This window comes from Dendropsophus ebraccatus, chromosome 4 (genome assembly GCF_027789765.1).
Source record: "Dendropsophus ebraccatus isolate aDenEbr1 chromosome 4, aDenEbr1.pat, whole genome shotgun sequence".
Taxonomy (NCBI): Eukaryota; Metazoa; Chordata; class Amphibia; order Anura; family Hylidae; genus Dendropsophus; species Dendropsophus ebraccatus.
In genome coordinates this window covers 21,193,102-21,213,697 of record NC_091457.1, presented here as the reverse complement: position 1 = coordinate 21,213,697, position 20,596 = coordinate 21,193,102, and the positions used below count along the sequence as shown (strand labels likewise).

Sequence of the window (20,596 nt, the reverse complement as noted above, 5' to 3'; positions counted from 1 at the left end):
TAAATCAGTTTATTTCTCTCTCATCCAGCACAGCACTAGGAGCTGGTGCGGTCATGGATGGGAGGAAATCTGGTCACCGGTGTAACAAATCTCCTACATGCCTCATACAGCGCAGATCTTATAGCGCCTCCACCTACCTGTGGTGGTGCCAGCCTACTGGCTTGTTGTGCAGGGGTCCGTCCATGTTGTTCTTCCTGTCCTCTTCCTTCCTGCAGGTGCTGGTGTCCTTGGTGATGCTGAAGACTGAAGATCTGATGGTGCTTGGGGGTCCGCTCTTCGTGGTCTTTGTTCTTTGGATCCTCTTCTGCCAGGTGCTCACGGGATCTGCTCGCTCCGATGACGTTGGAGTTGGTGTTCAGCCAAAGATCTTCGAGGTGACGAAGGAAAATCCTCGGAATTCGGCCTGGTCCTTGGGTGACAAGCGCTTCTTCTTGACCTCGTCTGCCTCCATGGTGGAAAGACGGAACTTCTCCCTCTTCTTGGCCTTCTTGGTCTTGCGCTGAGGCTTCTTAGATGGTTTACTTACCTCAGGGTTGTGTGGTGGGGTCATCCTGAGGGCTTCCACTGAGACCCAATCGATGCACTGGAAAAACGGATGTTCTCTGATGTTCTGGGCGACTCCCAAGCGCTGAGCAGGATCTCTCTGGAGGAGCTGGAAGGAGAAAAGCTGGGTGTGAATCTCTGGGAAGCTGTAAGTGACAAATCTACCATGTTATACTAAAACTGCTCAATTCTACATCCACCTAGTTAGACCCATTCACCTTTCAGGGTCCTGGGAAAGCTATGTTGGCACCAGGTCTTTTTTTTGTATAATAATTGCCGATTTCTGATAATAACGACCGCATGTAATGTTCATGAACATTATATGCCGCCATCACTATACAATAACAGCAGTTATTCTGCCCAAAAAGACATTGTGGGAACATAGCCGTAACATGTACGATACACGTAACCTATAATAGTAAGACACTGACCTGTATGATGAAGTCTTCGGCGCCGGAGCTGGTGTCATCGAAGAGCGCTGGGTGGTATTCGCGTCGTCCGGTGACCATTTTGTTCATGATGACACCAAAGGAAAACCAGTCTGCTCCGGCGCCATATCCCTCCTCCGCCAGCATCTCAGGAGCCATGTAGCCTTTGGTCCCAGCGCATTCGGTGGCTTTTCGGTCTCCGAAGATGTTCTCAAGGGCGAGGCCGAAATCCGTGATCTTCACATGCCCTGTTTCCGCCACCAGGATGTTCTCGGGCTTGAGGTCTCGGTGGATGACGCCTCTTGCGTGGAGATACTGGATGCCGCACACGAGCTCAGCGGCGTAGAATCTTGCGCTGGGGATGTTCAGTCGCCCGTTCGTCTTCAGGAATTGGTCGAAGTCCCCGCAGCTCACGTATTCCAGCCCAAGTAGAACAAGCATCTTGGTCTGGAATGCAAAGTCTGCGTGGACCAGGAAGGGGCTCCCAGATGCCAGCTGTAGCACTCGGTTCTCCACCATCACATCCGCCTCCTCGATGTCTTCTAGCAGGAGTCGCTTCATGATGACCTTCACCGCGAATCGTTGGCTGGTGACGATGTCTTCTGCCAACACGACCTTCCCGTAATTCCCTTCGCCGAGCACATGGTGGAACTGTAGTCTCTGCCGGATGGTGCTAGAGATGGTGCTCTGGCTGCCGGATGGTCGGACACCGCTGGGACCTCCTAAAAGAGGGAAAAATAATTGGGAGAGATTCTCACACTTGTAATATACATTATTCTCTATGACACCAATTTGTAAAGAGAAACTAAGAGCAAAATCTTATTCTTTTCTGGATATACTTATGAGAGTGTTTGGTGCATTGGGGACTGTACTTTACAGCTCTTGAGTTTCTGGCAGGAGGATCAGTGCACCGAGAGATAAAGCACCAACCCCACAGAGCCAGCCCTAAGCTGCATGGCATCATGGTAGCCAGCCCCCCAGATTATCAGACCCCAGACTGGATCCCAGTCCATCTGACACAGTGCTCTCTGCTGCCACCTCTGTCCATGTCAGGAACTGTCCAGATCAGTAGCAAATCCCCATATAAAAAACCTCTTCTGATCTCGACAGTTCCTGACATGGACAGAGGTGGCAGCAGTGAGCACTATGTCAGACTGGAAAGAATACATCACTTCCTGTAGGACATACAGCTGCTGATAAGTACTGGAAGACTTGAGATTTTTAAATGGAAGTAAATTACAAATGTATATAATTTTCTGATACCAGTTGATTTGAAGGAAAAAAATTCCACTGAGTTTCTTAGCAATTTTTTCCTTAGCCCCCCAGCAGCTCACACACTATACACATCATCTCCTAAAGCTCGCCGGTTTCCTATTTATTGGACTAGAGATCAGACTGGACTCCAGATCAGACAGGAAGGAGTAACCTGGAGGGTGCTACAGGTTTTGCCCAAACAACTTCCATCATCCACAGCTCTCTAATACCATGATGGGAGTTAGGGCTGGGCGATATGGCCAAAAAATAAAATCTCGATTTTTTTTTTAATTTTGGACGATTCTCGATTTAAATCTCGATTTTTTCTCTTTTTGCTAAACAAACAGGACATTTTTCTCCCTGCAGCATCAGAAACTATTTTATAGACGTTTGAGACAACAACCATATTGCTTCCAGTGTAACAGTGCTCCTCCCGTGCCCCTATGTAGTAGACAAGCCCATTGTGTGCCCCATATAAGTAGTTTTCCCAAATATGTGCCCTATGTACTAGTGTATTAGTAGTAGTACAGATGAGGGGATTAGCAGTACAGGTAAAGATGAGGGGTGTAGTAGTGGTACAGATGAGGGGTGTAGTAGTAGTAGTACAGGAACAGATGAGGGGTGCAGTAGTAGTAGTACAGGTACAGATGAGGAGTGTAGTAGTACAGGTAAAGATGAGGGGTGTAGTAGTAGTAGTACAGGTACAGATGAGGGGTGTAGTAGTAGTACAGGTATAGATGAGGGGTGTAGTAGTAGTAGTACAGGTACAGATGAGGGGTGTAGTAGTAGTACAGGTACAGATGAGGGGTGTAGTAGTAGTACAGGTATAGATGAGGAGTGTAGTAGTAGTAGTAGTAGTACAGGTATAGATGAGCCTGGTGTAGTAGTAGTACAGGTACAGATGAGGAGTGTAGTAGTAGTACAGGTACAGATGAGGGGTGTAGTAGAAGTAGTACAGGTACAGATGAGGAGTGTAGTAGTAGTACAGGTACAGATGAGGAGTGTAGTAGTAGTACAGGTACAGATGAGGAGTGTAGTAGTAGTACAGGTACAGATGAGGGGTGTAGTAGTAGTACAGGTACAGATGAGGGGTGTAGTAGTAGTACAGGTATAGATGAGGGGTGTAGTAGTAGTACAGGTAAAGATGAGGGGTGTAGTAGTAGTACAGGTAAAGATGAGGGGTGTAGTAGTAGTAGTACAGGTAAAGATGAGGGGTGTAGTAGTAGTAGTAGTACAGGTACAGATGAGGGGCGTAGTAGTAGTACAGGTACAGATGAGGAGTGTAGTAGAAGTACAGGTACAGATGAGGGGTGTAGTAGTAGTAGTACAGGTATAGATGAGGGGTGTAGTAGTAGTACAGGTACAGATGAGGGGTGTAGTAGTAGTACAGGTATAGATGAGGGGTGTAGTAGTAGTACAGGTAAAGATGAGGGGTGTAGTAGTAGTAGTACAGGTAAAGATGAGGGGTGTAGTAGTAGTAGTACAGGTAAAGATGAGGGGTGTAGTAGTAGTACAGGTACAGATGAGGAGTGTAGTAGTAGTACAGGTAAAGATGAGGGGTGTAGTAGTAGTAGTACAGGTACAGATGAGGAGTGTAGTAGTACAGGTAAAGATGAGGGGTGTAGTAGTAGTACAGGTACAGATGAGGGGTGTAGTAGTAGTACAGGTACAGATGAGGGGTGTAGTAGTAGTACAGGTACAGATGAGGAATGTAGTAGTAGTACAGGTACAGATGAGGAGTGTAGTAGTAGTACAGGTACAGATGAGGAGTGTAGTAGTAGTACAGGTACAGATGAGGGGTGTAGTAGTAGTACAGGTACAGATGAGGGGTGTAGTAGTAGTACAGGTATAGATGAGGGGTGTAGTAGTAGTACAGGTAAAGATGAGGGGTGTAGTAGTAGTACAGGTAAAGATGAGGGGTGTAGTAGTAGTAGTACAGGTAAAGATGAGGGGTGTAGTAGTAGTAGTAGTAGTACAGGTACAGATGAGGGGTGTAGTAGTAGTACAGGTACAGATGAGGAGTGTAGTAGAAGTACAGGTACAGATGAGGGGTGTAGTAGTAGTAGTACAGGTATAGATGAGGGGTGTAGTAGTAGTACAGGTACAGATGAGGGGTGTAGTAGTAGTACAGGTATAGATGAGGGGTGTAGTAGTAGTACAGGTACAGATGAGGGGTGTAGTAGTAGTAGTACAGGTAAAGATGAGGGGTGTAGTAGTAGTAGTACAGGTAAAGATGAGGGGTGTAGTAGTAGTACAGGTACAGATGAGGAGTGTATTAGTAGTACAGGTAAAGATGAGGGGTGTAGTAGTAGTAGTACAGGTAAAGATGAGGGGTGTAGTAGTAGTAGTAGTACAGGTAAAGATGAGGGGTGTAGTAGTAGTAGTACAGGTACAGATGAGGGGTGTAGTAGTAGTAGTACAGGTATAGATGAGGGATGTAGTAGTAGAAGTAGTACAGGTATAGATGAGGAGTGTAGTAGTAGTACAGGTAAAGATGAGGGGTGTAATAGTAGTAGTACAGGTACAGATGAGGGGTGTAGTAGTAGTACAGGTATAGATGAGGGGTGTAGTAGTAGTAGTACAGGTACAGATGAGGGGTGTAGTAGTAGTACAGGTACAGATGAGGGGTGTATTAGTAGTACAGGTATAGATGAGGAGTGTAGTAGTAGTAGTAGTAGTAGTACAGGTATAGATGAGCCTGGTGTAGTAGTAGTACAGGTACAGATGAGGAGTGTAGTAGTAGTACAGGTACAGATGAGGAGTGTAGTAGTAGTACAGGTACAGATGAGGGGTGTAGTAGTAGTACAGGTACAGATGAGGGGTGTAGTAGTAGTACAGGTATAGATGAGGAGTGTAGTAGTAGTAGTAGTACAGGTATAGATGAGCCTGGTGTAGTAGTAGTACAGGTACAGATGAGGAGTGTAGTAGTAGTACAGGTATAGATGAGGAGTGTAGTAGTACAGGTAAAGATGAGGGGTGTAGTAGTAGTACAGGTACAGATGAGGGGTGTAGTAGTAGTACAGGTAAAGATGAGGGGTGTAGTAGAAGTAGTACAGGTACAGATGAGGAGTGTAGTAGTACAGGTAAAGATGAGGGGTGTAGTAGTAGTAGTACAGGTACAGATGAGGGGTGTAGTAGTAGTACAGGTATAGATGAGGGGTGTAGTAGTAGTAGTACAGGTACAGATGAGGGGTGTAGTAGTAGTACAGGTACAGATGAGGGGTGTAGTAGTAGTACAGGTATAGATGAGGAGTGTAGTAGTAGTAGTAGTAGTAGTACAGGTATAGATGAGCCTGGTGTAGTAGTAGTACAGGTACAGATGAGGAATGTAGTAGTAGTACAGGTATAGATGAGGAGTGTAGTAGTAGTACAGGTACAGATGAGGAGTGTAGTAGTAGTACAGGTACAGATGAGGGGTGTAGTAGTAGTACAGGTACAGATGAGGGGTGTAGTAGTAGTACAGGTATAGATGAGGGGTGTAGTAGTAGTAGTACAGGTAAAGATGAGGGGTGTAGTAGTAGTACAGGTAAAGATGAGGGGTGTAGTAGTAGTAGTACAGGTAAAGATGAGGGGTGTAGTAGTAGTAGTAGTACAGGTACAGATGAGGGGTGTAGTAGTAGTACAGGTACAGATGAGGAGTGTAGTAGAAGTACAGGTACAGATGAGGGGTGTAGTAGTAGTAGTACAGGTATAGATGAGGGGTGTAGTAGTAGTACAGGTACAGATGAGGGGTGTAGTAGTAGTACAGGTATAGATGAGGGGTGTAGTAGTAGTACAGGTAAAGATGAGGGGTGTAGTAGTAGTAGTACAGGTAAAGATGAGGGGTGTAGTAGTAGTAGTACAGGTAAAGATGAGGGGTGTAGTAGTAGTACAGGTACAGATGAGGAGTGTATTAGTAGTACAGGTAAAGATGAGGGGTGTAGTAGTAGTACAGGTAAAGATGGGGGGTGTAGTAGTAGTAGTACAGGTAAAGATGAGGGGTGTAGTAGTAGTAGTAGTACAGGTAAAGATGAGGGGTGTAGTAGTAGTAGTACAGGTACAGATGAGGGGTGTAGTAGTAGTAGTACAGGTATAGATGAGGGATGTAGTAGTAGAAGTAGTACAGGTATAGATGAGGAGTGTAGTAGTAGTACAGGTAAAGATGAGGGGTGTAATAGTAGTAGTACAGGTACAGATGAGGGGTGTAGTAGTAGTACAGGTATAGATGAGGGGTGTAGTAGTAGTAGTACAGGTACAGATGAGGGGTGTAGTAGTAGTACAGGTACAGATCAGGGGTGTAGTAGTAGTACAGGTATAGATGAGGAGTGTAGTAGTAGTAGTAGTAGTAGTACAGGTATAGATGAGCCTGGTGTAGTAGTAGTAGTACAGGTACAGATGAGGAGTGTAGTAGTAGTACAGGTACAGATGAGGAGTGTAGTAGTAGTACAGGTACAGATGAGGAGTGTAGTAGTAGTACAGGTACAGATGAGGGGTGTAGTAGTAGTACAGGTACAGATGAGGGGTGTAGTAGTAGTACAGGTATAGATGAGGAGTGTAGTAGTAGTAGTAGTACAGGTATAGATGAGCCTGGTGTAGTAGTAGTACAGGTACAGATGAGGAGTGTAGTAGTAGTACAGGTACAGATGAGGAGTGTAGTAGTACAGGTATAGATGAGGGGTGTAGTAGTAGTACAGGTACAGATGAGGGGTGTAGTAGTAGTAGTACAGGTATAGATGAGGGGTGTAGTAGTAGTACTGGTAAAGATGAGGGGTGTAGTAGTAGTACAGGTACAGATGAGGAGTGTAGTAGTAGTACAGGTAAAGATGAGGGGTGTAGTAGTAGTAGTACAGGTAAAGATGAGGGGTGTAGTAGTAGTACTAGTAGTACAGGTAAAGATGAGGGGTGTAGTAGTAGTAGTAGTACAGGTACAGATGAGGGGTGTAGTAGTAGTAGTAGTACAGGTACAGATGAGGGGTGTAGTAGTAGTACAGGTAAAGATGAGGGGTGTAGTAGTAGTAGTAGTACAGGTACAGATGAGGGGTGTAGTAGTAGTACAGGTATAGATGAGGGATGTAGTAGTAGAAGTAGTACAGGTACAGATGAGGGGTGTAGTAGTAGTACAGGTATAGATGAGGGGTGTAGTAGTAGTACAGGTATAGATGAGGAGTGTAGTAGTAGTACAGGTAAAGATAAGGGGTGTAATAGTAGTAGTACAGGTATAGATGAGGAGTGTAGTAGTAGTACAGGTAAAGATGAGGGGTGTAATAGTAGTACAGGTATAGATGAGCCTGGTGTAGTAGTAGTACAGGTATAGATGAGAGGAGGAGGAGTAGTAGTACAGGTATAGATGGGGGGTGTAGTAGTAGTAGTAGTACAGGTATAGATGAGGGGTGTAGTTGTAGTACAGGTAAAGATGAGGGGTGTAGTAGTAGTACAGGTAAAGATGAGGGTCAGGGACATAGCTAAGAGCATGGGGCAGACTGGGGGGGAAGGGCATGGGGTACACTGGGTTGGAGAGCATGGGGTACACTGGGGGGGGGGCAAGTATGGGGCACACTGGGGGGAGCAAGGGGCAGACTAGGGGGGAAAGGCATGGGGTACTCTGGGGGACATGCATGGGGCACACTGGGGGGAGCATGGGGCAGATCGGGGGGAGAATAGGGCAGATCGGCAGGGGCATGGAGCAGACCGGGGCAGGAGGGAACATACCTGGTGTACCCGCTCTGCGCGGGCGCACACCACCGCCACTTGCACTCTCCTCCCGCCCGCACTACTCCCCGCAGCGGACCCGCCCCCATAGCCAGACATATACGCGCGCTTCCTCCCGGCCGTACATGGAGGTCCCCGGAGGAGGCTGCAGATACTGAAGCATCGGGTGATAGTGTCGCTGCTGTACAGCTCCAGCACCTGCAGCGATCACCCGATGCTTCAGTATCTGCAGCCTCCTCCGGGGACCTCCATGTGCGGCCGGGAAGAAGCGCGCGTACACGTCCGGCTATGGGGGCGGGTCAGAGGCGGGGACATAGGACGCTGCTGAGCGCTCTCGCTCCTCATGCTGTTTTAGTAGATGGAGGATGCGAGCAGCCCGCCCGCGCGCCCAAATCCAATGATTTTTTTGGAAAATCGATTTTCGATTTTCCAAAAAAGTCAAATCGATTCTCAAATTCTGGGCGAATTAATCGAATTAATTCGATTAATCGCCCAGCCCTAATGGGAGTTATCTCTTGGTATAACTTGCTCGGGCACTAGAGTAGCAATCTCCTGTATCTTCCATTATACACATTACCTGCAGGCTGCTTCCACCTCTATAGTGTACCTGTCATGGAGTACACTCAGCCCATCAGCGTAACATCCACTCTGCTGCAAGAATTTCAGGTATCCATGGATACGACCATGCAGGGGCGATACTGCATGCATCCCCCATTCTGATCCAATAGGGCTTCTACACAGTACGGACCTGGCGTGGTTGTATCCATGTGTGGTATCCCACCACTGGTGTTGCTATTGGTTACAACTAGGGATGGTCCGAACCTGCCGAGGTTCGGGTTTGTATGAACCTGAACTCTAGGCATCAGATTCCCGCTGTCTGCCCGCTCCGTGCAGCAGGTGGATACAGCGGGAGGACCGCCTGGAAAACGGATACAGCCTATGACTAGGGCTGTATCTCAGTTTTCCAGGCGGTCCTCCCGCTGTATCCACCCTCTCCATGGAGTGGCCAGACAGCGTTAATCATTGCCGAGAGTTACATCCCTAGTTACAACCTTCGTAAAAGCCTGTACTTTTTGTGTGGAAGTGGTGATGTAGTAGTGTTAAAGTTTTGCCACAAGATGTCACTATTGTAAGTATGTGTATTCAGTTATTGCACAGCTGTAGTACTGAAGGGGTTATTGTTTGTTTATATGTCACATGGATCTATAGACCAACGAAAGTACTTTCTTCTTCTATCTTATCATTTCTCTCTTTACTTCTTACTCTTCACCCATTCACAGCACACCTTACAGGGGCTGTAGATAGGAAGTCACATAGGTAGAGAAAGTGTAGTGTCTTTTGTCACTAGACTCTGTAGAGGAAGGACACAAGCCAGAACGCTCTCTACAGCAGTTCAGTTGGGCCCTGGCCCTCTGCCAGGTCCCCAGTCTCAGTGTGCAGTTAAAAGCAACCTACAGTTTCTTCTCAATTAACTCCACTCAACACTATGCAGTGTTAAACCCTTAACTAGCAAGTCAGAGATCATCTCAACCCACTCTGTGGACAAGGAAAGTCACAGTGCATGACAATATCCATATAAAGTAAAGGAACTGATAGAGCAAAGTTGCTAGAAGCCTATGAACTCTATGTCGCAGCGCAGGTGTAAGCAGGGAACGCTCAGCATTTCTCTCATTGCAGGTAACAAGGTCTGGGGCTTGTGTCACCCACTAGGACGGGTTCCCTTGACACTGGTAGGGCAATAGGTGTTCAACCTCAACCTCCTCCCCACATCTCGGGCACCTGCTGTCGTTCCATTTCTTAATTTTATATAGAAACTTGGGGGTATAGTATAAATGATATAATTTATATTAAACTGAACCATTCTATTACAGTCCGCCTTGGATACCATCTTGATATTTCTTACAATTCCCTCCCATTGAGAGTCTTCAAGTCCCCCTACCTCACTTTCCCATTTTTGCCTACTAGTCTCCCCAATACCCTGTTCTTTTTTCCTAATTGTTCCTTCTTGTAATTTTTTAATCAATAGAGGCGGCTTATATATGATATTATTAATATTCTTAAGACCTTTATTTAAGACCTTTTAAATTCAAACCAATACTGCTCCTCAATCTTAAACTTCTTTCGGACTACATCCCAACTTTTAATACCACTACCGAACCTAATATCGCCTACCTGTTTCAGTCCCGCCCTATGAAGAGATGCTACCACTTCAACACTTCCTGATTCATTTATCAGCATTAATGGTCTAAATGCTTCAGAAGCTCTGGTCCTGGCACAGTGAGATATTGCAGACGCTGCTATGTGCAGCATTAGATATACTGATCCTCCCCTTATTGTCTATTCTATTGTATTTTAGTATTAGAATAGACATTACATCTGAGGAAGCTGCCTGTCAGGAGCTGCAGCCACCACACAGTGACGCAGAGCGAGCGGGGAGAGCTGTCAATCACTGGTCCCTCTGCTTCTCTGTCCTGCGGCTGCGGCTACTGACTTCCCCAGATGGAAGGTTTATTCTGATACTAATATGCAGGAAAATAGACAATAAGGAAAGCTCAGATATCTAACTGCAGGGGCCAGGGCTTCTGAAACGCTGTAGTTCCCAACACAACCACTGGGGGCAGCAGAGAGGCCATGTTTCCCCCTTACTGCTGCCAGTCACTAGAAATATGTAAAAAAAAACCTGTAAAAATTACATTTTCTTTAATAAAATTATAGAATTGTATGAATAAAAAAGAAGAAGAAGAAGAATTACCCCCTTGACGTATAATTTCTTTTTCCAATGAGAAATATAATAGAAGATACTGGGGGTTGTAGTCCCATCCAGAATGGGGACATAGTTATCAGACGCACAAAGCACAGAGATCTATTGCTATAAGTGTCTGGCTATATGTTACTGTGTGTGAGGGGGCAGAGGCCATGGCATACTGTTACACTATACATATGGGATGGGACAATCTCTGGGGGCGCTGTACTAGATTATACAGCACTGCTATCACTATGAGGCTGTGTTCACATTATCACTTTATCAGCTCCTGACGTACAAGATAAAGCAGCTTTGAGGCCACAAATGGTTTATACCCCCCCCCCCCAGTATGTGACATTCTATAGTTATAGGGGAACTCCGAAAAAAAAACTGCTGGTCTGTTGGGGATCACTCACCCATGTAAGGTTGAAAGAGCTCACAGGTTGGGGCCAGATCTTCGACAGGGCCCAGACAAAGGAGTGCCGCCAGGACTGACCCAGAAAGAAAGACCACGTCATCTTATAGTCAAGTAGCTTGATTTTACTGACAAAGTCCTCATTCAGCGGGCCTTCCGCAATAGGAGAGATGGCTTTTGTTCGAGGGTCGGAGGCTACTTATATTTGGTGATTTTTCAGTGGAAGTCTCCAGGAGACGGAAGTTATTTTCCCCATTGTGCACAGCCCTCTTTCGTCAGCAGACGCGATTTGCTCTTCTGTACCCAGCATCACTGAGGGTATTCCACGCAGACGGATCCTATTCCACCTTCACAAATGTGGATGAGGCCAAGGAGGCCCTCAAAGACTACCTGCGCCCAGGGACGCCCAGATCTCATAATGGCTCCCCTCGGCGAGAGAGCCCCCCCTCATTCACCGGCCCCGCACTTGCCCCCGATGATTGGGGATTGCCGGGATTCGAATGCTTCTATACCTGATCCATGGCATCTTCCTCCCAAGGAGCAAAGAACCAAAGAGGCCGTAGAGGCACCAGTCTGAAGACAGTGCTCCGGGTATCCTTCCTATGACACTACGTTCCACTACCGTTTACCCGTTAAAAGGACCCAGGTTGACAGCCAGGCAGTCTGGCATTCCTCAGGGACATGGACTGGAGATAATTGAGCTGCCGGCTTGTTTGGTTTACATCCTCCCTGACGAGAACATTTCTCCCAGATGTTTTGTTCCTATTCTAGTTGTTACCATCTGCTGCTGGCTGTCTGGGGTTACCTTTTATTTCTATATGGTCCACTTGCCTCTCTCCACCATTTTTCCTGTCTCCTATCCCCGTTTCCCTCCCATGTTCCCTGTTCCTCCCAATGTCCCCCCATATCCTAATGCACCTTCCTAGCTTAACTCATCTATTTCCCATTCCTTGTCTTTCCCCTTCCCTTCCTTTTCCCCCCTTCCACCCTTCTTTCCCCCCATACCCTTCCTCCTCCTACCCTCCCTTCATCCCCCCCCCCTGCTTTCCTGTCTAGCCCTTCCCCTCCCTGTTCTCTTTTTCTCTTCTCTCCCTTCTCCTTCCTCTCGGATATTCTGTTTAGTATCTTCTCCCTCTCCTACAGTAGTGAATATCGTGGTAATTAGCGATTTCATACTCCTCTGGCATATTGCCAAGCCCTTATATAGGGGCCCGGGGCGGAGGGTGGTTTGGACAGTAGTCAATCGGCTGGGGTACAGTTCCCTACAGCTTGGAAAAAAGCGAAGTCCCTAACCCCGTACTTTCAGGGTCTGAGGCAACATATCACCCTGAGTGGGGTAAAATGGTTATGTTAACTGTGTTATTTGTTATAGTTTTGGGATGTTGGGAAGGGGGGTGGGGGGAGGGATGCTCACGGTCTGTCTCACAAGTTTGGGGGAGGGGTGCAGAGGAAATGCAATTCTATTCCTTTTTATGGTCTGTATTATTTCATGGAATATAAAAGGGCTCCGGTCCCCTCATAAGAGACACATGGTATTGCGCCATCTGAAAAAGTTTTCACCGGACCTTGTCTTTTTACAAGAAACACATTTAAATTCTTCAGACTTTTTCAGAATGCGCAAACATTGGGTGGGTCAGGTCTTTGGCTCGGCAGCGGTGGGTAGAAAGGCCGGGGTACTGGTCCTAGTAAACAAGGCTTTTAGTTGTGAGATATTGGATGAGTGGTCGGATGACGAAGGGAGGATATGTACACTTCATGTCAAAACACCAGGGGAAGAATTTCTTGCAGTAAATGTTTATGGCCCCAATGATACTAACTCTGCCTTCTTTTCCTCTCTGTCCACCCTAGTTCTTCAGCACCGGGTTCCCCATAAAATTGTTGGGGGGGACTTCAATGCAGTGATGAACTATGCGGAAGATCGGAAATTGAATCACACCAAGTTGGCTCCTCCCCGACAGAGAGACGCCATCTTATCCCCCTGGTCATCTTCAGTGGGAATGGAGGATGTGTGGAGATGGTCTAATCCAAATGCCCGTGCATTTACGCATTACTCCCACCCACATGACTCATGGTCAAGGCTAGATTACCTCTTTCTCTCGCCAACTTTCTTGTCCAGGGTGGACCGAATTGAGATCTTAGATCTTGTTATATCTGATCATGCCCCATTAGCCCTCACACTACATGATATCCATCCTGTAGGGCTCGGATTTCCTGTGGAAATTTCCAGTAGGTCTCACTAGAGACGAGAATTTTAAGGCCTTGTTAACCCCTTCAAGACCAAGCCTATTTGGGTCTTAATGACTAGGCTCATTTTTCAAAATCTGATCTGTCTCACTTTATGCGCTTATAGCTCAGTGATGCTTTAACATATGTTAGCGATTCTGAGATTATTTTTTTCGTTACATATGGAACTTTAATTAAGTGGCAAAATTTGGTCACTACTTTGTGTTTTTTGTGAAAAACATCAAAATATCATGAAAAATTAAAAAAAAATTAGCATTTTATGAACTTTGAAATTCTCTGCTTCTAAAAAAAGAGTCTTATGACATAAATTAGTTACTAAGTCACATTACCGATATGTCCTCTTTATTCTGTGGGCACACAGTGGGCACACAGCGGGGCTCAGAAGGGAAGGAGTGCCAATTAGCATTTTCCGTGCAGATTTTTCTGAAGTAGTTTCTGAGCGCCAGGTGTTTGCAGAGCCCCTGTAGTGCCAGTGGAGTAAAATCTTGCCATAAGTCACCCCATTTTGGAAAGTGCACCCCTCAAAGAATTCATTTTGGGGTGTGGTGAGCATTTTGAAGCCACAGGTATTAGAGGAAAGTATTCAAATGTAGACAGTAAAAATGAAAAACTCAAATTTTTCCAATAATATGTTCCTTTAGTTTGAAATTTATCAATTTCACGAGGAACAGGGGAGAAAACTTACCCCAATATATGTAAAGCAGGTTCTCCTGAGTAGAACGGTACCCCAGATGTGGGCATAAACCACTGTATGGGCACACAGCCGGGCTCAGAAAGGAAGGAGCGCTAATTAGCATTTTCCGTGCAGATTTTTCTGAAGAAGTTTCTGAGCACCGGGTGCGTTTTGCAGTGCCCCTGTAATGTCTACAGAATACAACCCCCCCAAAAAAGTCACCCCATTTTGGAAAGTATACCCCTCAAAGAATTCATCTTGTCGTAGGATGAGCATTTTGACCCCACAGGTATTAGAGGAAAGTATTCAAAATTGGCCAGTAATAATGAAAAACTCGATTTTTTCCAATAATATGTTGGTTTAGTTTGAAGTTTCAAAATTTCACAAGGAACAGGAGAAAAAATGTACCCCAAAATCTGTAACGCAAGTTCTCCTGAGTACAACGGTACCCCATATGTGGGTATAAACCACTGTATGGGCACACAGCGGGGCTCAGAAGGGAAGGAGTGCCAATTTGCTGGAGCAAAACCGCAGCTAGTAATAGTTATTATAATAGCACAGTTACTAAAATACAATAAAAAAAATTAGATTACAGGTAATGTGGGGTGGTTACGGGTAATCTGGAGGTGGTTACGGACAGTCTGGGGTGGTTCCGGTAAATCTGGAGGTGGTTACGGTCAACATGGTGTGGTGACGGGCAACCTGGGGTAGTTACAGGCAACCTGGGGTAGTTACAGGCAACCTGGGGTGGTTAGAGGCAACCTGGGGTGGTTAGAGGCAACCTGGGTTGGTTACGGGCAACGTGGGGTGGATACGGACAACCTGCTGTGGTTACAGACAATCTAGGGTGGTTACAGGCAACCTGCTGTGGTTACGGGAAACATGGGGTGGTTATGGGCAACGTGGGGTGGTTACGGCAACTTGGGGTGGTTACGAACAATCTGGGGTGGTTACGGCAACCTGGGGTGGTTAGAGGCAACCTGGGGTGGTTAGAGGCAACCTGAGGTGGTTACAAGAAACTTGGGTTAGTTACAGGCAACCTGTGGTGGTTACGGACAATCTGGGGTGGTTAGAGACAATCTGGGGTGGTTACAGACAATCTGGGGTGGTTACGGACAATCTGGGGTGGTTACAAGAAACTTGGGTTAGTTACAGGCAACCTGGAGTGGTTACGGACAATCTGGGGTGGTTACAGACAATCTGGGGTGGTTACAGACAATCTGGGGTGGTTACAGACAATCTGGGGTGGTTACAGACAATCTGGGGTGGTTACGGACAATCTGGGGTGGTTACGGATAAACTAAAGTCCTTATAGATAATCTGCGGCGGGTATCACTTTTTATCCCCTGTCACCAATCATTTATGCTGACAGGGGATAAAAAGTGCCGGCGGCACATGGCACAAGCGATCAGCGGTATATAGTATATACTGCTGATCGCTTGTACCGGGATCCCACAGGGGGGTGGCGGAGAGCATGGGGCTTTCATTCATTTTTCTTTTTTGATCACTGTGAACAGACATTAGTCTGTTCACAGTGATGGTGGCGGCTATCTTGGATCTGATGGCCGCCGCGGGGAGGGGGGTTAGTGACTGGGGCACTAGGGGGGCTGATCTGGGGTCTGATTTTACTTATTTCATCTCCCCCCACCGTGGATTCGTGGCAGCACACTCCGGGGGGTGGGGGTGAGAGATCTTTGAGATCACACAGGGAGGGGGGGCCGGGGGAGGGGATGTTGGATGCAGGGACCCATCAACCAGTGCTGACGCCGGCCCAGCCCATGTCACTGGTGACCGGCACTGAGCCCCCACAACCCCTGGTACAGCAGGCTCAGGGGACCTGGAGCGTGGTGGGTCGCAGAGCACTAAACCCTGATTGGCTACGCGCTAGCCAGCCAGTCAGGGTTCAGTGCTCTGCTGCTAAGAAGGAGGAAAGCCAGACGCCGGCCGGGTATGGTGACGTCACCGAACCGGAAGAAGAGGATCCGCGAGTCGCAGCTCACGTGACCAGACCGGAGATCTCCTTGGGGGGCCAAAAAAGGAAAGGTAAGTATATTAGGAAAGGGTTAACCTTGGTTAACCCTTTCCATAGCTAATTTATTGATTTTTCCCGGAATACCCCTTTAAGCATCGGGTCATAAAACAAATTAATTCGGCATTTACAAAATTTATATGGGGGGGGGGATGCCCACGCGTAGCCCTTAAAAAATTGGTCTTGTTTCGGGATGGGGGGGGGGGGGGATTGAACTTCCCGGACATCCGGCGCTATAACCTGGCATGTCTGCTCAGGCATGGGATAGACTGGATGAGGGGTGGAGGAGCTTTCACTAATGTGAAGTTGGAGGAGGCGATGGCAACCCCCTGGCCGCTTCCGGCTTTATTATATACTAAACTGCCGGCTAACCCCCCCCCCCCCCCCCCCCACATTAAGAGATGTACCCTGTTGCGGACACTATTATTGCATGGAAGACATGCCTAGGGGATATGGAATTGCCATATGCAATCGGCAGAGGTATGCCAATTTGGTCCCACCCTGAACTGCGGAAAGAGGCGAGTAATAGGTTTTCCCAGGAATGGACGCAAAAGGGCATCACTAAAGTCTCCCACATCCTCCACGACCATGAACATAGATATCTTGGGTTTGCTGAATTACAGGCAACATATTCTCTTGGCTCGGGCCATTTTTTGTTATACAACCAGGTGACATCCTTTCTACGGGCACGATGTAGGGATTTAAATTCCTTCTTCAAGTCGAACTTTATAGAAGATGCTATTAGAGTGGAAGTGCCTATACACTCTCTATCTTACCTTTATTGGGCCCTTAGACAGCAAGTCACCAAGCTTGAGACATGGCATGTTTTTAAATACTGGGAGTCCTACTTTGATAAAGAGGACCTCACTAAACCCATAATAGATGGCTGGCTGGCAGTGCGTAAGGCAGTGATAAATGAGACCTGGAGGGAATCTCAGTATAAAATCATGCATCACACAACCTATGGGTTTACCCTCCCCAGGACTCCAGCGAACCCGGAGCGCATTGAGGCCTGCCCTAACTGTAATGCCAGATGCACGGACCTGGTACATGGTCTAGTCACATGACCCCTGTCCAGACATTTTTGGGTCTCCTTGATGTAACATGTTTTTATTTTCATTAATTATTGTGTCGCTTCCGGCCTACGTTGGGCCGGTTGGCATATACTGTCAACTTACCATTACGGTGGGATTTCCCGTCCATCGTGTTTGTATCATAAATATGTTAAAAATGATTAAAAATATATTTTTTTTAAAAAGATAGACTTACAGTACTTATCAGCTGCTGTATGTCCTACAGGAAGTGGTGTTTTCTTTCCAGTCTGACACAGTGCTCTATGCTGCCACCCCTGACCATGTCAGGAACTGTCCAGAGCAGGAGAGGTTTTCTATGGGGATTTGCTGCTACTCTAGACAGTTCCTGACATGGACAGAGGTGGCAGCAGAGAGCACTGTGTCAGATTGTAAAGAATACACCACTGCAGGACATACAGCAGCTGATAAGTACTGGAAGACTGGAGATTTTTAAATCGCCCCACAACCAGTATTTGTTATTCCCACAATTCGAACAACCAGAGCAATATAACATACTATATTACTTTCATTGCAGTGTCAATGGGGTTAAGAAAAGTGAAAAAACTACTGAATGATGGAAACATTTTTTTATCCTTTTTCAAAGCTACAATTTGTTCTGTCACTGAGGGGTAAAACAGACGTAACACATGGGAGCGGGAGGCGCCAACAAGATTTACTGAAGACAAAGATTTAAAATCTACAATAAAGAAATTGACATTTTTGCCATTTTCCCAATTTTGATGCAACTTTTAAGCCTTGTTGTGTCTGTGTGATTCCCGGAGTGACGGCTGTGTGATCCCAGGTCTCCTTCTCCATGGCTTCTCTATGAGATACTGGATGGGAGTCTCAGTGAGATGCATAGAGAAGGGGATTCCTGGTCACACAGCAGCCGCTGTAGGATTCTGACAGTCATGAGGGGGAGCAGCAGGAGCGGAGCGTCTCATCTATCCATCAGTAACCTCCTATCTTATGTGTTACATCTGCCCGGTATCAGTAGTGCGGTGTCAGCCGCTAGGCTTTGCCCCTATTATCCTGATGCTCCCCTGCCCTCTTCTGTTTTGATGGGAACCTGTAACATTAAAGGGGAACTCTGGCTAAAAAAAAAACGTTTTCAAATCAACTGATGTCAGAAAGTTCTACAGATTTGTAATTTACTTCTATTTAAAAATCTTCAGTCTTCCAGTACTTATCAGCTGCTGTATGTCCTGCAGGAAGTGGTGAATTCTTTCCAGTCTGACACAGTGCTCTCTACTGCCACCTCTGTCCATGTCAGGAACTGTCCAGAGCAGGAAAGGATTTGTATGTGGGATTTGCTCCTGCTCTGGACAGTTTCTGACATGGACAGAGGTGGCAGCAGAGAGCACTGTGTCACAATGGAAAGAATACACCACTTTCTGCGGGACATACAGCAGCTGATAAGTACTGGAAGACTGGAGATTTTTAAATAGAAGTAAATTACAAATCTTTTAAACTTTCTAATATCAGTTGATCTAAAAGAAAAAGCATTTCACCAGAGTGACACTTTGAATTTGCACAAGGAGCCGGAGGATAGATAGTTTCAAAAGATTTAGTATAACTTATTTATTATAATTTATTAACATCTACATCCCTGCTCCTTCTCTGTTTAGCCATCCAGTGGGCTGCTAGCAGAAAGGACGACATTTCAGGGTCACACATTGTAACATATAGAAAAGCAAAAAATTATTGAGCCAATGATTTATATCAACAAATAACAAAAGTTATACTGCAGGAACCGCTGTGTACCATCTATACGTCACATAATAACTTACTGTCACAATGTGGGGACTCTATGGTACATTACAGGCCACACCTCTTTACTTTAGGCCACACCTCTTTACCTTAGGACACACCTCTATCTTAGGCCACACCTCTTTACCATAGGCCACACCTCTTTACCTTAGGTCACACCTCTTTACCTTAGGCCTCGTCTTTTTGTAAAATACATAAGTAATCTGGTGGCAGTGTGGCCGCTGTATTGGAGAAATTGGAGCAATAGTTGAGAAACATTCAGCATAGTAACCCCCCCATATTATAGTTGTATCATATAGGCCATGTGCCAACTACAGGACCATAGATAGGAATGGCGGCCGTCTGGTAACATCATGATCACTGTTACGAAAAAGCCGCCAGTCCCCACTATGCTGCTGTACTGGGAACATAGCCATAATGTGCTGAGTACATGATAACCCCCACATGTCCCAGGCATATACATATATACGTGTACATATAGGGGTGTACCTGAGCCGGCCTGGTCTTCCTGCTTTTCTTCTTTCTTCTGGATCTTCATTGGCGGCTTCTTCTCTTCCACTGCAGAATCCAGGATGTGCCTCTTCTTGGCCTGTCTCTTCCCCGCCATGTCTTCCTTCTTCTCCTGTCTGGCCTCTCCATGGTTGGACTTCTCAGAGCTCCTCTTCCTCCTCCTCTGGCTCTTCAATGAAGTCTTCTCATCGTCCGATGAGTCCAAGATGGGTCTTCTCTTCCTCGCCATGTCTTCCTTCTTCTGTCTGTTCTCTCCATGGTTGGACTTCTCAGAGCTCCTCTTCCTCCTCCGCTGGCTCTTCAATGAAGTCTTCTCATCGTCCGATGAGTCCACGGTGCATCTTGGTGTCTTCTCAGAGCCCAAGGTTTCCCGTCTCCTCTTCCTCCCTTGGCTCGTCACTGAAGTCTTCTCATTGTCCGATGAGTCCAAGATGAGTCTTCTCCTCTTCCTCGCTGCCTTTCTCTTCACAATCTCCTCCTGGTCCTCCATGTTGGCGCTCTGCCTTGGTCCAGTAAACAACTCTCTCTGTCTCCTAGCAACAGTCACTGATAACATCTCAGCTGCCCTGGCCGCATGCATGGCAATGGTCATGTGATCAGTGAGTGATCCCATTCACCTCTATGGGCTATAGGGATATGGATTACAAGCAGTATAATGGCGGCTTCACTTTGGTTCCCACAAGGACTGACTCTACATGTATAGGTGATAGAAAACCATTGGGGAGATTTATCAGCCGTCTTATAGTAAGATTCTCCTTATTGTCCATAGTAACCAATCACAGCTCAGCTTACAAATACTGATGAGCTCTGATATAATAAAAGCTGTCCTGTTATTGGTCCTTGGGGACTGGAGTTGGGGAACACGGCCTTAGAGGCCTGGACTATGCATTGGTCAGTATGCTGTAATACTTTGTGTATAGCCGTGTACTGTACATTGCTGATTCCCTCTTACAGTTTGTCTATGGCAGAATATACCAGTGTAGCCTCATTGTAGCCTCAGAGGCCGCAGATGGCCCCATGGATGACATTACAGCAAGTCTCTACCCAGTTCTGTCACTGAGGCTGTTTGGACACTGGAAGTAACTGGCACACGGCTTTTACCATCTAGATGCCACAGTAACCACTGACTTTCCTCTTACTGCTGTCAGTCACTGGAAATATACAAAAAAATAAAATCATATTTTCTTTAATAGTTTGTTTTTATAAATAATAATAATAAATATATA

The 20,596-nt window shown here is 46.3% G+C and overlaps 1 protein-coding gene across 1 annotated transcript; it reads right to left on the bottom strand.

Annotated features, from left to right (window-relative positions):
* Window positions 1–355: 355 nt before the first annotated feature.
* On the bottom strand, window positions 356–20,139 carry LOC138789218 (protein kinase C delta type-like). The gene is made up of 3 exons (XM_069967827.1): window positions 19,350–20,139; window positions 975–1,693; window positions 356–652 (listed from the first exon to the last, which is right to left on the bottom strand). The coding sequence occupies exons 1-3, from the start codon at window positions 19,981–19,983 to the stop codon at window positions 356–358; spliced, it is 1,650 nt and encodes a 549-aa protein (XP_069823928.1). The 5' UTR covers window positions 19,984–20,139.
* Between the last annotated feature and the right edge of the window lie 457 nt (window positions 20,140–20,596).

What these genes read in the sequence shown, in the direction of transcription:
- LOC138789218 (XM_069967827.1), bottom strand. Translation starts at nt 19,983, where the DNA reads ATGGGATCACTCACTGATCACATGACCATTGCCATGCATGCGGCCAGG. An exon ending in GGAAGACCAGGCCGGCTCAG is followed by an intron (nt 1,694 to 19,349) that starts GTACACCCCTAT and finishes TCCCTCTTTTAG; the next exon opens with GAGGTCCCAGCGGTGTCCGA. An exon ending in CCGAAGACTTCATCATACAG is followed by an intron (nt 653 to 974) that starts GTCAGTGTCTTA and finishes TTCTCCTTCCAG; the next exon opens with CTCCTCCAGAGAGATCCTGC.